The following is a 16389-nucleotide window of genomic DNA, read 5'->3' on the forward strand; positions in this document are numbered from 1 at the left end:
GTGCAGTGTGGCGATACCAGTTTTGCCCATGGCGATGTTTTGGTGCCTCTTGTACTTCTTTCTTCTGTCTGTCTGTCTGTCTGTTGAGACTAAGGTTATTTCGAAGCAGGAAAGAAGAAAAATATGCAACGCCTTTGCCGGGAATCGAACCACGGACCTCTGGAATAAGCGTCCAGCTTGCAGACCACCACACCATATAGGCGTGCCAAGAAGGCGGGAGAAATGCCTTATAAAATAACAATCAGATACTGTTTTTTTCACGTTATCCTATTTGATACTCTGATAAAGAACTCAGCTGAATCTTCCAGATGCAGGAAGTTAAGGACATTGTGCAAGCCATAGGACTAGCAGGAGGCCACCTCATATCCATAAAATTCTCTGTCATTCTCTGTCAAAAATATACATTGAAACCTTGGGGCACGAGTTTAATTCTTTTTTTGAACGCCGTTCCTTATCTGGAAAGTTTCTAAGCCGAAGCTGTTTTTTCTATAGGAACTAATGTAAGATGAAACTGATAAAATTTGTTCTTCAACAACAGATAATTAGTCAAACTTTACAACAATACTTTGTGTACAAGTTTATAATACAAAGCGTATGAAAATCGTTAAATCTGATACAGAAAATCTGATCTGGACATAACATGACTTCTTTGTACGGCCTATTAAATTGTACACATTATTTAAACTTATTTTCTCGAATTAACCGATCGCTCAATGCAAGTTGAAAAAGGCATAAAAAATTGCAGAATTAATTGCCCCATGTTGTTTGTTGTTGTCTATGTTTTAAAAGTTTTCTAAAGGAAGACATGGCACTGCCATTGAAACTACATGAGCTAATATTTTATTAGAGAGATATCGTTGAATAAAAATTATGCATCATACTCCTTTCGGAAAAATTTCGGTGATCGACGAACTAGAATCATCTTTTCTTGCATCATTTTCTCCTGAAATCATTTCCTTCACAATCGCCTATTGTTGTTACTTTTGAAGTTATGCAGTTCTTTCTTAATGAACTCATTTTTGTGGCCTTTTTGTAAGTCTTCATATGTTTATGACTAACTTTAGCCACCGCTCAAGTTAAAAAAAAATAGAATTGTAACCTAAATGTTATAATATTATTAACTGCATTAAAAAGGGAGATCGGAACATTTCTATTTGATTTACGTCGCGAGTTATGTTTAACCCCATCTGCAAGAGGAAACAAGTCGCCGAGCTTGTAAAAACAAGTTGCAGGTAACTCAGCCAGTACCGACGTAAGTATGTAAAAAAAAACACGTAAGAGCCCACTAGCGGCCGAGCTGAACACTGGTAGTTCGGCCCGGGGTTCGAGTGGAACTGCTATAGCATGCAGTTTTGCACCTCTCTTTTTGGTTTCAGTCAGCCGCACCAGAAGTATATACATACCCATTCTGTAACTCGGCTTGGTGAGCTCAGTTTTTTATTCTGACATGTTTGTAAATTGTGCAGTTTTTGATTTAGAAGTGATTTAATTAAATTGTCCTTATGTTCTGGTTAAGTTTTTTATGCCTTTAGTTAATCTGCCTGCAATAGCTGTAGAATTATCAACAATTTAAAAGTTGTTTAATTGGTACTAAGCCTAACGAATCCGTCATTTGCTTACGTTTGAATCTCCTAGTAGAATAGTGAGTTAAGTCAGTTTCTGAGCCAAACCGTGGCCTTCGAGATTAGATGGCCTGGTCAGCTGCAGAATCACGTGATTTGACGTCACGTAAGGCGTCTGAACTTTCACCCTTCGCACTGCATTGTGTGGACACTGCAAGCGAAGACTTCTTATTACGTTGATTGCGTGCTGTGTTTTTTTATTATTCGCGTCTTTTTATTGCTAAATTTGAGTAATGTTGTTAAGGATATTTTAGTTTTTAAATTGAGATTACTAGTTAACTTATTTGTTAACAAGAATAACGATCGACGTCTATGTAGAGCTGTCTTCATCATGCCTGCACGATGTTGCGTTCCAGCATGCAAATCCAATTACGATGGCACCGATGAATATGTATCAGTATTCAAATTTCCAAAAGATACAGTAAAACGAGATTTATGGATCAAAAAAATTCCAAGGAAAAATTTTATTCCAAGTGATCGCAGCGTTGTGTGTGAAAAACATTTTCGAAAAGATGATATTATTCGCTATGATTATTTACCAACAAACGAAGGTACTTTTATTCAGATGTGTAGAGGGCATCCTAAATTAAATAGCGATGCTTACCCATGCATTTTTTCTGGCTGTCCTAAATATTTATCTGAAAGTCCAACACCTCAGAGGATGAGCAGGGAGGAAAAAAGAGCTAAGATGGAGAAGCATATTTTTAATGAATTTTTGAGAAAGGACAAAATAGCATCATTTGAGGATTTTTCTTCTATGTTACCGAATAAATTAAATATTTCAGATACTTCAAATATTATTTTACACAAATCTGTTGATGGCATTTATATTTTATTGCTCAGTTTTCATCCACATCCTAAAATCGAGAAAAGTATCTTTGTATCACTTCATATGGATATAGCAGTTTATATAGGAGATGAAGTTATTAGAATGGAAGTATTTAAAAATATATTAAATGAGAATAATAAACTTACTTTATGGAGTGAATTTGAAAGCATTTATAATTATGCCAAAGGAATGGTAGTTAAAGACATTAAAAAATCGAACTATGACTTATCAGTATATAACTGGGAAGCACATATTGAAGAAAAATCACCTGAGAATTTTACTTACGGAACAGAACATTTTATTTTAGAACAAATGATGATGTGCAATAAAAGTAAAATGGCTAGGAGGTATAGTAGTGACATTTTGGTCTTTGCATACTCATTATATATCAAATCAGCGCTTGTTATCGTTGCCTTTATGACAGTCAACTAATCTGCCTTCCATCCATTGATCATCTCCGAAAACTCCTTGGCCTGTTAAAGCTTGATGGATCGACAAGTAGTGAAGCTAATAGCAGATACGTAAAAGGTAAAGCTAAAAAACTACTGGAACATGAAAAACTGGTGAATCTATTGATTGATGAAGTTCATGTGAAAAAAAAGGTGACGTATAAAGGAAAAGCATTAATTGGTTTTGCTGAAAATTTTGAAGGTGTTGAATCAACGTCTGTTCAGTCCTTCATGATTTCTTCCTTATTATCAGATTACAAAGACATCATTGCATTAGTACCAGTGAGTAAAATGACTGCAATGGATCTTCATAGTTTGATTTTAAAAGTTCTGCAGTTATTAGAAGATGCAGGTTTTAATGTTTTGTGCATTATATCAGATAATAACCGAATAAATCGCAATATGTTTCAGAAACTTAGCAAAGGATTCGCATCTGGGCATATAAAAAATCCAGTCAATGAATCAAAGGATTTATTTTTCCTTTTTGATTCTGTGCATTTGTTAAAGTCGATCAGAAATAATTGGATAAACCAAACTGATGATGAGAAAACTTTTGTGTGCCCCGACTTTAATGATTTTTACAATACAGTTTCTCCTAAATTTTCATTCTTGAGGAAAATGTTTAGCATTGAAAAAGAATCCATTATAAGATACGCGCATCGATTAAATTTTAAAACATTATACCCCTCAAACTTCGATCGTCAAAATGTTCAACTTGCTTTGAATATTTTTCATGTTTAAGTACTTCTGCAGCTGTACAGATGTGTGCCAGTCAGTATTCTTCTTTTCTTAACTGGGACGATACAGGATCATTTTTAAAACTAATAAAGAAATGGTGGGACATAATGAACGTAAATCATCCGAAGAAAGGATTTAGACTCCGAAATCACAACTGTGAACCATTTCTATCAGTAAATGACGAAAGATTAACTTTCATGGAAATATTCTCGAACTGGTTGAAAGAATGGAAAAAACTGAATCAAAAACCCAGTTGTGGTAGCTTAAGTGAAGAAACTTTCTTTGCTTTAACTCACACAACATCCACAATGGTTCTCATAATCAAACATCTTTTGTTGAGAGGCACAAAATATATACTTACAGCCAAATTTCAGACAGATAATCTAGAATCTAGGTTTTCTTCATATCGGCAAATGTCGGGAGAATCTTATCTTGTATCTGTACAAGAAATTCTTCAATCCGAGAGAAAATTGCGAATAAAATCGATTCTTCATTTACTTTCAAACAGATATGGAAAAGTTCAGTTAAAAATGTTGATATCTGATGTCTGTGCAGTAAGAACCTCTTGAAGAAATTAACTGTTCTGCATTTATAGAAATATTAAATGATATTGATATTGATTCAGTGAATAATGCTGAAGCTAAAGTCCTAACATATGTGTCTGGCTACTGTGTGTTTAAACTGAAAATTGACTGTTTTTCATAAAAGTCGTTATTTTTTACTGATAAGAGTTTGATTTGCGATAATGAAAATCATAAAATGCACGCAGATAGCAATGAAGTGATGTACAGAAACTATTTAAGCCTTATTAACCGAGGTGGTTTAAAACTTCCAACTTCAAATATTGTATTTGTTGTGACAGTGTGTTTCTTAATATTTCAGAAACTTTTATCTCCTGATTACGAAATTTTATTTCTAAATTCTAAACATAAACAACATTCTTTACTGGTCAAACTTACCGAGATATATGTACAAAACATTAACATGTTTGATGTTCATGAAACTTGTTTAATGTGTGGAATACCTTTTTCTAGCAGATTAAAAAAAAATAATGAGCACTTGTAAAGTTGCGCGCTTCCAACCTGCACGCAACAAAGTGGTGACTGCAGAAAACTGGAAATTAGACAGAGTCTTGAGAAGGGTTTAAGTCCCTTTTTATTCAACTTTAGAAATTACAATTGCGTGCTCTTGACGCTCACAAACTACGCCAACCCGGCGATAAAATAGAAATAAGAAACTAAAAAGATAATAACGAGTGACTAACTACGAGGCTCTCTAAACGTAACTAACCTCACCGCGTTCTAAAATACCGCTGATAATTCAGCAAACTCTGAATACCACGTTGAAAGATTAACAATTTGCCGAGGCAAGCACACAAGCCGAAACGCGTGGTTATTCAATTTCTAACTAGCCACCTCCACACTCGTGAAGCAAGAAAGCACACCTTCGAACTCGTTTCCTTTCTATTTAACTCAGAATACTTCCGCTGATAATTTGAATCCTTGCGCGTTCTACTAAAATTTACATACTCTGGCATTGGCAGTTCCAGGGGAAAGTAAGGCTTGACAGGAAAGATAGTTTAAACTTAAAATAAATGTTAGTTAAAATAAATATAAACCCTACATTTGCCGCTGCCAGAATTTGGAAAACTTGGAAGCAGGTCCTACAAACGACCTGTTGTAAAGTTTCTACAATTCTGAACTAACTTTTAAGAGCCTCGCTTACATAAAAAAATCTTATCTCACAAAAGGATAATAAAATGTCTGAGTATACTTAATAAATCTCTCTTCTTACAGCAACTTTTCCTGGACTTCAGCAATCAATCTTGTTCTTTTCCTTCCAGCATCTGGAAGGAATAAGTATCAGTATCTTTCGAAATACATTATAATTTACACTTTCTTGACACTGAATAAATTTTTGTTTTTAAACGATTTATTTTCCTTAGTTACTGCTTAATTCACATTCATTCAAGTATTCAAACATTAATTTAACTTTACCCTGGCTCTCCACCATGTGTGGTGTCAAACGGGAATATTCGTGTTTTAGTATTGCAACACTTCCCGTAACCACCATGATTTGTTAGAATTCAACGACCAAATAGACACACCTTACTCGACATTCTACAACTCCATGAGCTACTTTAACATTCTTAAAATTCAAGTGTAGGTGGAGAACCCTACAAAACACATTCATTCTAAATTTCCCCTCATTCATCTTTAGACATGCAGGCTTTCGCTCTAAAACATCATTTTATCTACAGTTTAATAGTTAAATTTGAATTCATTGCTTTTGAGCATTTACTTTTAGCATCTAAAATTTTATGCTTCTAGACTAAATTCTACTTTTACATAACTTTCAAGTATTTACGTGTATTTACAAAATTCTGATACATAAGATTTTTTACAATTTACCATAAAATGAATAAGAGAAAAATAAATTTTTACTTTACTCATTCTTCGCCAAGCTGGCGGCACTGAAACTAAAGTTCTTATTGATACAAGAATACGAAGTTATTTTTATCTTCGGCCAAATTTTGGCTTTAACATAACAGAATTAGTCTTTCGACCAACAAAAACTGCTTGTTCTTAAATTTTTTACTGAAAGAAAGTAATACTTTTGCCTTAGATAAATAAGGTAAAACAACACTAAGTCTCAACCGAGACATATTGACTTTCGTCAAAACATAGAACTTCGTATTTACGCATAACATTTTGGAACAAAAGAAAAAAAAATTATAGAAGTTTATCTTTGAGTTTTCGATGATTGGAACTCCGTCATTCTTTTCTGGCAGAACTGTTCCCACGTTATAGGTTTCATGGACGTCAATCTTCTCCTTAATGACCTCCGAGTGTCGTCCACGGTAATTTTTCTTTTTCGTCCTCTGCATGCTGGCCTCTTGGAGTAGTAGTCGTCGGGTTGCTGTCGTTTTCGTTTTTCTCCTGGACGGCTGGTCTTGGCGTCCTCTGGTCTGGAGTCATTCTTGAATTTTTTCTGTTGGTGCTGGTCTTTTCGTTCCTCTTCCTGTCTTTTTATTTTCGGGAACGGCGGCCTTGTTTGCACCTGACTCTCTGGCCCTGGGAGCGTTCTCCTTGATGTATAATTTATACTGCGATACGTTGTAGGTGGTGTTTTCCTCTTTACCAAGGTTTCTTTACGCGGTGGCTTTGCATTCTTGTTTTTCGGAAATGCTGGAGTCTGAAAGTTTTCGTTTTTTCTTTTCGGTACCGTCGCCTGGGTTGCAGAAGGGCTAGCTCTCTCTTCAGTTCTCTTCTTCTTGGATGGTGGAACGGGTGACGTTATTTCTGGACCTTCTACTTCTTTTACGCTTGAGTCCTGCAAGAAACTTTTAAGGATTTCAAAATCATTTTGATTATAGTATTTTTTCACCTTGTCGGGACTTGCTTTACAGATTTCCCCTCTCTCGTTCTTAAGGTACAATACGACTCCTTTGATTTCCTGAATTGCATAGGGGCCTTCAAATTTTGGAGCTAACTTTGCAGTAAAACTGTCTGGGACACTTGATAAAGAAAATTTCCGCTTCAACACTTTATCCGCAACTTTAAAATCTGCTTCACGGCGTTTTCTATCATAATGTACTTTTTGCCTATTTCTTGCCGTGTCCGAGCTTTTAATCGCCTGGCCAATAAGTTTTTGCACATCTTTCTGTTTAAATTCTTGCTCTCTTTGTTGCACAAAGAATAATTTATCTAAAGGCGTAATTAACTTTCGGCCTAAAAATAATTCTGCTGGGGTTTTTCCAGTAGTATCGTGATTTGCCGTTCTTAAAGCATAAGCTAAGTCATTTATGTAGCCATCCCAGCGCTTGTGATGTGTGCTAACGTAACTGCGAATTATTTTTACAATGTTTTTATTAACTCTTTCTGCTATGTTTGCCTGTGGTCTATACGGAACCATTTTGATATGGCGTATGCCAAGTCCAGTGCATATGTTTTCAAATATTTGACTAATGAATTGTTTTCCGTTATCGCTAATGACGTTTATCGGTGCACCGTATTTTAAAATGTATCTGTGTAAGAATGCATCTGCGACTGTTTTGGCTGACGCGCGTTTAAGTGGAACAATTTCTGTCCATTTTGAAAAATGATCTACAATTACTAAAAGAAAACGATTTTTATTTAACTCGCTCTGGGGGAAAGGACCAAGAAGATCTATGCCTAAAATTTCATTCGGAAATGTAGCGCGAATGCTATTTAAGTACCCGGCCGGGCTGTAATTAATATCATTTATTAACTGACATTGATTGCAGACCTGACATACGCAGTTACTATTTTGTATAATTGCGGGAAATATACCGCCTCGCGTACCCTTTTTAAAGTCTTTCTGACCCCTAAATGACCCGCTGTTTTCGCGTCGTGCAATTCCTTCAAAATGCTTAATCGAAGCGAGGCTGGGATGACTGGTTTGTACTCGAGATTTTCGTTTGTTGTTTTCGTATAAAATAATAAATTATCTATTATTTCATAGTTTTCTGCTCTATTTCTTATCGCATCGATATCTGTATGTTCAAAGCTTTCGGGGTCTTTCAACTATGCATAGATACTTCCAAATTGAGGATCAGCTTTCAGTTCAGCCATAATTGTATCTCTAGAATGTAAAATTTTTGAAGTCAACACAGCGCATTTAAGTTCACTACCTTCATCGTCCAGTTTTATACGAGAACGTGCGTCAGCAACATTGTTTTCCTTACCCGGTTTATATTTTATTATTAGATTACATTCTTGGAGTTTTAAAGCCCATCTTATTAACCTGGGCGTTAAGTTGTTCCCCGAGTAAAGTCTACCAACAGCCGCATGATCCGAAAAGACAGTTACTGGCGCTTTGCTGAAATAAACTCGAAATTTGTGTACAGCCATTAATACGGCTAATGTTTCTCTCTCTGTAGCTGTATAATTCCTTTGTGTCTGATTCAACGTTTTACTAAAAAATGCCAGAGGATGGCTATTTTGCATAAGAACCGCACCCACCGCATAGTCCGACACATCTGCTGCAATTTCCAGGTTTTCGTCCCCCTCCGGGAATTTCAAAACAGGCGCATTGATGAGCGCTTCTTTTAATCTTTCAAATGCCGTATTTGCTTCCGCTGTCCACGTAAATTTACTTTTCTTTCTTTTAATTACTAACAGGGGTTCAACAATATTAGCGAAATCTTTTATGAATGACCGATAGTAAGAACCCAAGGAAAGAAGAAAGTTTCTTGGCGGTGTTGGGAGGTGGGAAATTCTTGATTGCTTTTATTTTTGAATCTTGAGTTTCTATACCCTTTTGCGAAATTTTATAACCCAGATATTTAAGTTCTTTAGTTGTGAACTTGCATTTTGAGGCGTTAATTGTAAGACCGGCCTCTTTTAATAATTTAAACACTTCTTCTAGATCTTTAATGTGTTGTTCCAACGTACTACTCGTTATAATTATATCATCTAGAAAGATTAAAGTCGATTTTCCTAGGACAGGCTTTAGAACAATGTCCATAGCTCTCTGGAATGTTGATGGGGCCCCACACAACCCAAAGGGCATGCGTAAAAATGCATAAGTGCCCGATTTTATTATAAACGCGGTTTTATGTATGTCTTTGGGTCTCATAGCTATTTGATAGTAGCCAGACATTAAGTCCAAAGTAATCATGTATCTAGTAGATTTAATGTTTCTAATAATTTCCTCTATAACCGGCAAAGGGTAAACTGGGAATTTAGTAATACTATTCAGTTTTCTGTAATCGATAGCAAACCTCCAAGCCCTTTTATCTGAAGGAGGAAACTCGTTCTTTTTCCTACATAGTACGACTGGACTCGCGTACTCACTATTTATGGGCGTTATTATTTTGTTCTTTTAAATTTCCTGAATATGTTCTTCGATGATTACGTCTTTTTGTTTATCATAGCGATACGGTTTAGTCCTACAAGTTTTGTGGGCAGTTAACTGTATCTGATGCGTAACTATTTGACAGCTACCAGGCCTTTCTGAAAACAAGTTTGAAAAAGTACTCACCACTTGCTGGATGGCTTGACTTTCATGGTCATTCAAATGGCTAAGGTCAACTTGCGGTTGTTCTACAGGTTCCACAACCCTCTGGTCCATCTCCAGCACAATAGAACTGTCCTGAAAATTCAATTTGGCCCTCGCGGCCCTTAAAAACTCCATACCTAAAATAAGAGGATTTTGCATATGTTTTACTACAAAAATTTATACTTTGAGGCTTTCCTCTTTTACCTGTATGTTTAATGATAATTTCCCGATGCAGTGACAGGATTTTCCTTGCGCCGCTATAATTTCTGTGTTTTTGTTTTAATAATCGTAACCTATAAAAATTCTTTTTGAAGAATGTATCGCTCATAAAATTACCTTCTGCTCTTGTATCGATGAGGGCTTCTACTGGTACATCGCCAACCAGGACTTGTATAATTGGTAGATGTGAGTTCTTTACGATCACCGTATTTAAGTGTCTTTTTGAGGGTTTTTTTAAAACTTCCGCGGTCTGGACCCTCGCTTTCACAGCCTTTAAAGCTTTCCCTTCAACTTCTGCCTTCTGGGTACGCGGACGTTTGTTTTCAAATTTCCTTTTTGGGCCTTGACCTTCGACGTTCGATGAGTTAGCTTGATAGCTCTTTCCCCCATAAGAGCGGTTTGCATTTCTGGTCTGCTCATTTGAAGATTGCCTTCGGGTACTTTGAGAATACGATGCCCTTCTAGCTTCTTCCGCTATTCTGCGATTTTGAAACTTAACCGCCAATTCGAAGAGCTCCTGCAATGTGCTTGGGTTTCTAATTTCAAAGTAATCTTGAACAGCAGGTAACAATCTTGGTAAGATTATTTCAATAATCTCCGCGTCGGGTTTCTTCCCATACAGCATATACGTCAGCTTAATTTTTCTCAGAATAAAGTCCGTTAACTCTTCTATATCCCATTGATAGAAACTATATAGTTCGGCTTCTAGCCTTGCTCGATCTTTCACTATGGGGAAGGCTTTTAATAACGATTTTTTGAAATTTTCAAATGTATATGTCTGGCCTCCAAATTCCCCTAATAAAAATTTGCCTATATTCTTCCACCATAGCGCGGCCTGTCCTCTTAGTGCAGATGTGGCGATGGCAACGTTTTGTCTTTCAGGCACAGGGTAGAGCTGAAAGTGATTGTCGAGGCTTTCTAGAAATATCGCCACGGAATTTTTTCCGTCGAAATTGACGTTTGGCTTGATTGACGCTCTCAACGTCTGGACCAGGTATCCAAATCCTTCCAATTGGCTTGTCATTTCTTGTTGTTGTCCCGCGGCTTCCATCCGATTTTCGGCCATTTCAGTTCGACAAGTGTTCGGGCGCCAATGTAAAGTTGCGCGCTTCCAACCTGCACGCAACAAAGTGGTGACTGCAGAAAACTGGAAATTAGACAGAGTCTTGAGAAGGGTTTAAGTCTCTTTTTATTCAACTTTAGAAATTGCAATTGCGTGCTCTTGACGCTCACAAACTACGCCAACCCGGCGTAAAATAAAAATAAGAAACTAAAAAGATAATAACGAGTGACTAACTACGAGGCTCTCTAAACGTAACTATCCTCAACGCGTTCTAAAATACCGCTGATAATTCAGCAAACTCTGAATACCACGTTGAAAGATTAACAATTTGCCGAGGCAAGCACACAAGCCGAAACGCGTGGTTATTCAATTTCTAACTAGCCACCTCCACACTCGTGAAGCAAGAAAGCACACCTTCGAACTCGTTTCCTTTCTATTTAATTCAGAATACTTCCGCTGATAATTTGAATCCTTGCGCGTTCTACTAAAATTTACATACTCTGGCATTGGCAGTTCCAGGGGAAAGTAAGGCTTGACAGGAAAGATAGTTTAAACTTAAAATAAATGTTAGTTAAAATAAATATAAACCCTACACACTATTTCAAATATTTGTGTAAACAATTATAAAGTTCTTCAAAATAATATGTATACAAAAATCGATGAAAGGAAACTTAAAAAAAGTCAAGAATACGTGATGAAAAGATATGAGTGGTATGTAAATGACATTGTATTATTTTTTTTAAATAATACAATGTTTTTCCCCGAGTAAAGTCTATAATAGTCCCGAGTAAAATAGTGTACTAAATATGATGCAATTCAAATATATTTTCAATAATGTATCTTTTACATTTAAATTTATTAATCTTTTTGCTGTTTCCTTATTTTTAGATAATACTTCATAATTTTCAAAATAAATTATCAATTGCGATTAATTATTGCTTCAGTATACTAGTACAACTTGCACGGTCTTTGCTAATTAGACAGAAATGATGGTTTGTTCTATGTATAGTTGTTTTGAGGTTTTCGTTGGCAAATTTATTGATTTTACTCTTTTGTGAAACATTATATGGATGGCTTTTATTTGTAAATATATTATTTACTATGCATCTACATATAAGTAACAATGTAAATGTTATTAAATGATGTAAATATTATTATAATTATTGCTATAGATAACATATAAATATATGAAAATTATTCGTTATCTGTAATGTTGCAGCAAAATTGTAATTTATTTAATTTACAAAATTTTGAGATTTAAATTTTTTCTGTGGCTTTTGATCTGCTGTCCATTTTATTAGACAGTATTTTAAATGAATAAAAAATACATTTGCATAATGTTTGGAAGCTCTGAAATATTTATAGTTTTAAGGAAAAATAATTTTTTATGTCTTTTAATTTGCTAAATTATATTTACTTTTGTTAGTGAATTATTTATATTTCTAAATCTTTTCATTCCTTTCATTCCTCTCCTTCTCAAACTGTAAAGACATTTTTATGTTAATAAATAACAGCCTTTTTATTTACTTATTTCAAAACCTTCTTTTTTGAGTGTATCCTAACAAATTATTACAATACAGTGTAAAACAAAATGTACAAAATAACCTAAAACATGGCATAGAAAATTTCGTGAATATTTCTTAAAAAACAATATTTATTAAATTATTAATCTTAACTGCAAATGAATATACGACCTTTTATATACGTTTTCCCGACAAGTCTCTGAAAATTTAATTATTATGCATTATTAAAAACAAAACACTCTAAACATCGAACGAAACGCTCGCATTCAAATCTGAAGCAAAGAAAGTCACGGAAGGATCGGACGCCTTTCGTGACGTCACTCGCAGCTAACCAGGCCATGTTATCTCGAAGGCCACGGCCAAACTCAGCGTCTTATTGCCGAGTGGGACGAAAAGTAAACTTTCACTTTTGTGCAGCGAAAAATCTGTCTTCCTACTCGCTGGCCGAATTGCTTGTTTTTGTATAGAAATCTAATTTTATTTGTAAACTTGCTTTATTTTAAACTGTATTTGGTATTTTACGTTTTTCTATATTTTATAATTTTTAATGAAAATGTTTTGCTTTTTTATGTATTGTATTTTTGCCTTTCCGCGAAGTGAGAACTGAATTAATTGAAGGAGAAATATATCTAATGAAATTAAGTTTAAATGAAATGTAGCAAAAAATATGTGTAATTTAATAGGTCGGGCAAGGAGGTTATGTGGTTGTCCACAGCAGATTTTTTTCTTTTTCTTCTAAGCAATGTTAGTGTCTTTATTCGTTATAGTCTCAAATTTGGATTATTAATTTCTATTCATGGATAATGTTTGATTCTACGAATCATATAAATAATATATTAAATATTTCATTCTGTTTCCAGAATTTACGGAACTTTTACGATGGATATCATTGCTAGCTCGGCATTTTCTACTAAAATTGATTCTCACAACGACCCCAACAATATATTTGTACAAACGGCTAAGGCAGTATTTAAAAGAAATATTAGTTGGAGGTTCGTACTTTTTGGTAAGCATTACCTTTTTTTATAAAAATTGATTTCAATATTAATAAAAATAATCTAAAAGGTAATTCAGAAATCAAACAACAAAAATCAGCGTTATATTTACAAAATTTTCACAGGACTAGTTTCGATGGTTTTACCGAACCACCAATTGTGTCTTATCTAAAATTGTTTATTGTGTCTTAATCTAAAAGGTTTCAGATTTTAAATTACGTCCAAAGGGGCGTTTTTTTAACGTTTCATGTGTTACCCTTATTTATTAAATATCATGTTCTTTGCACTTAAACCATAAAATTCCGTATAACAGCAAAGTCGCAAAATAATTCTAAAAGAGCATATCTTTAGAATTTCCGATACACAATCTTGCGCGCTGGAGATTTTTTTTTTTTTTTTTTTTTTTTTTTTTTTTTTTTTTTTTGTAGAACGCTGCCATTGCTCGCTTTGAAATTCTTGTGTTTGTTAATCAAACATTCGTTAAAGTTTTACAAAATATGAAATAGATAATAGAACAAGTTCCAAATTCCGAATTTGGGCTTCCAGATGCCCATATTCGAGTGGAGGACTACGTTATTTATAACTTGATGTCTTTAGATGCTTTTTTTTTTTTTTTTTTTTTTTTTTTTTTTTTTTTTTTTTTCCACAGTGCGAGGAACATGCACACGTTCATGCAGATTATCCATTATTTAGTTTCTGTAAATATAATGCAGGACTCTAATATTTGATGGCAGCAATTTGAAAAGTAAAACACCGTTTATAGTGAACCAACGCAAAATGCCAAAACAAAATTAACAGGCCTTTTGGGCAAATTGCCCCTTTGGGCTAATAAATCAAGGCATTTTTACTTCCCTGTACGAAGTAAAGGAAGATTGTAATCCGGAAAAATTTCGGGTATCATATTACAACGAAAATATCCATTTTGACCTCACTTGAATCCATTTATACGATGTTTTTGCGGGACATCTTTATGTACGGACAGAATAAAGGACTTTGTTCCTAAAACGGATTCAAAAAGCTGTTTAAAATGGATTCAGAAGAAATTTTTTTTTCGTGACGTCTGTACGTACGTATCGCATAACTCTCATAACTCATATCGCATATCTCGCATAACTAAAAAATGATTAGTCTCAGAGCGATGAAATTTAGTATATAGGACTGTTATAACATGTAGTTGTGAAACCTCGCTTTATGGTTGGAATCGGCCGAACCAAAAGTATATAAATATGTAAATATAAATACTGAATGATCTAAAAATTTATTGAATACGAAATCAAGTTTCTCTAATACTTGCGCAATAGCTGCAAAGTAAGATAATAATTATTTATTTACTAAAGAAATTTAGATTATATTATCTCCTAATATAAATTTAGTAGAATGTATCAAAAAGAGGACACATATAAAGGAAGTTTAATTCCGAAAATTGTGTTTTAAAGGAGCTTGAATGTAAATCATGAAAAAAACTTTTTAAGGGGACTTGAATTTTAATCATGAATAAAAAAATTTCAAACTTTGAAAAATAAATTAAAAAATTAAAAAACATTAAAAAGTAAGTAATTAACAAGTAATTATTGCTATAATTACTTGTTAATTACTTATTTTTTAATGTTTTTAAAAATATTAAAAATATTAAATATTAAAATATTTTTTTAATTTCTTTTTCAAAGTTTGAAATTTTGTTATTCATGATTTAAATTCAAGTCCCCTTAAAAAGTTTTTTTCATGATTTACATTCAAGTTCCTTTAAAACACAATTTTCGGAATTAAACTTCCTACATGGGTGTCCTCTTTTTGATATATTCTACTAAATTTATGTATTATATTTATAAATATTGAATTATATTTATATATTCAATATTTATTTATGTATATATATAATATATATATACCCAATCCGTTACCCGCCTCGGTGAGCTCTCAGTTTTTTTATTCTTATATTTTGGTAAATCGTGAATTTTTTGCATTAGAACTTATTTAATTATGTTGCTCTTATATTCCGGTTAAGATATTTATGCCTTAACTTAATTAATCTGCATGCAATAGTTGTCGAATTATCAACAATTTAATTGCTCAAGATCGGCTAAGCGTATTTTTTTACCATAGCAGCCATATTTGTTTACATTTGAAATTTAGCAGAATAGTGAGTTAAGTCAGTGTCTACACCTTTAATGTTTTTTTGCCGAGTGGGAGTTCTGTGCATCGAGAAGTCTGTCTTCTTGCACGCTGGCCGAATTGATTGTTTTTGCGTAGAAAGTCTAATTTGAATCGCAAAAATTGTTTTTTTAATTTTTTTAATTGTATTTGGTGTTTTATATTTATCTACATTTCTCAATTTTTAATAAGTCATTTTGAGGTTTTATATATTTTTGCCTTGTCGCGAAGTGAGAACTGAATTAATTGAATAAGAAACATATCTCTAATGAAATTCGAGGAAATAATTTTTAATTAAATGCAGGAAAAACTGCGTATAATTTAATATTCCGTACAAAGAAGTCATGCGATGTACACATCAGATTTTTTATTAAGTTGTACAGTTAAAAATTATAATGTATGAATTATTTTTCATACTTAATGTTATATTTAATAACAGATTATTATATCAAAAACTGCTTAAAATCTTTGGCTGAACCATTGTTTTATTACAGTTCTGTGGCCAAGTTTTATGAGATTCTTCCGAATAGCAGTTTTTGCACCTGGGCCATTGCATTTCTTTACTGAAGTCACACATCAAATTATTGAAGAAAGAAAAAAGACAGGAAAAGTAAATTTTTTGTTCTAATTTTTAAATTTCCTAATTCAATACTTGGGAAGACCTCCCAATTTGAATTCTGCAGAGAATATATGTATGGTATCATTTCTTTGATTCTAGGACACTATCGACTGTAATATGCAGTTTCAATAATCCCCAACATAAAAAGTCGTATTTC

At 33.8% G+C, this 16389-nt stretch overlaps 1 protein-coding gene across 1 annotated transcript in view; it reads left to right on the plus strand.

The window, feature by feature from the left end:
- Positions 1–16389, plus strand: part of LOC118189134 (cytochrome P450 3A8-like) — a 118517-nt gene that overhangs the window by 58465 nt on the left and 43663 nt on the right. Inside the window, exons 7-8 of the mRNA XM_035359682.2 lie at positions 13328–13473; positions 16108–16223. Of these exons, the coding sequence (XP_035215573.2) occupies positions 13328–13473; positions 16108–16223 (262 nt within the window). The remainder of the gene's footprint in view (positions 1–13327; positions 13474–16107; positions 16224–16389) is intronic.

This window comes from Stegodyphus dumicola, chromosome 2 (genome assembly GCF_044657685.1).
Source record: "Stegodyphus dumicola isolate Sdum_Otavi_A_Nest chromosome 2, ASM4465768v1".
Taxonomy (NCBI): domain Eukaryota; kingdom Metazoa; phylum Arthropoda; class Arachnida; order Araneae; family Eresidae; genus Stegodyphus; species Stegodyphus dumicola.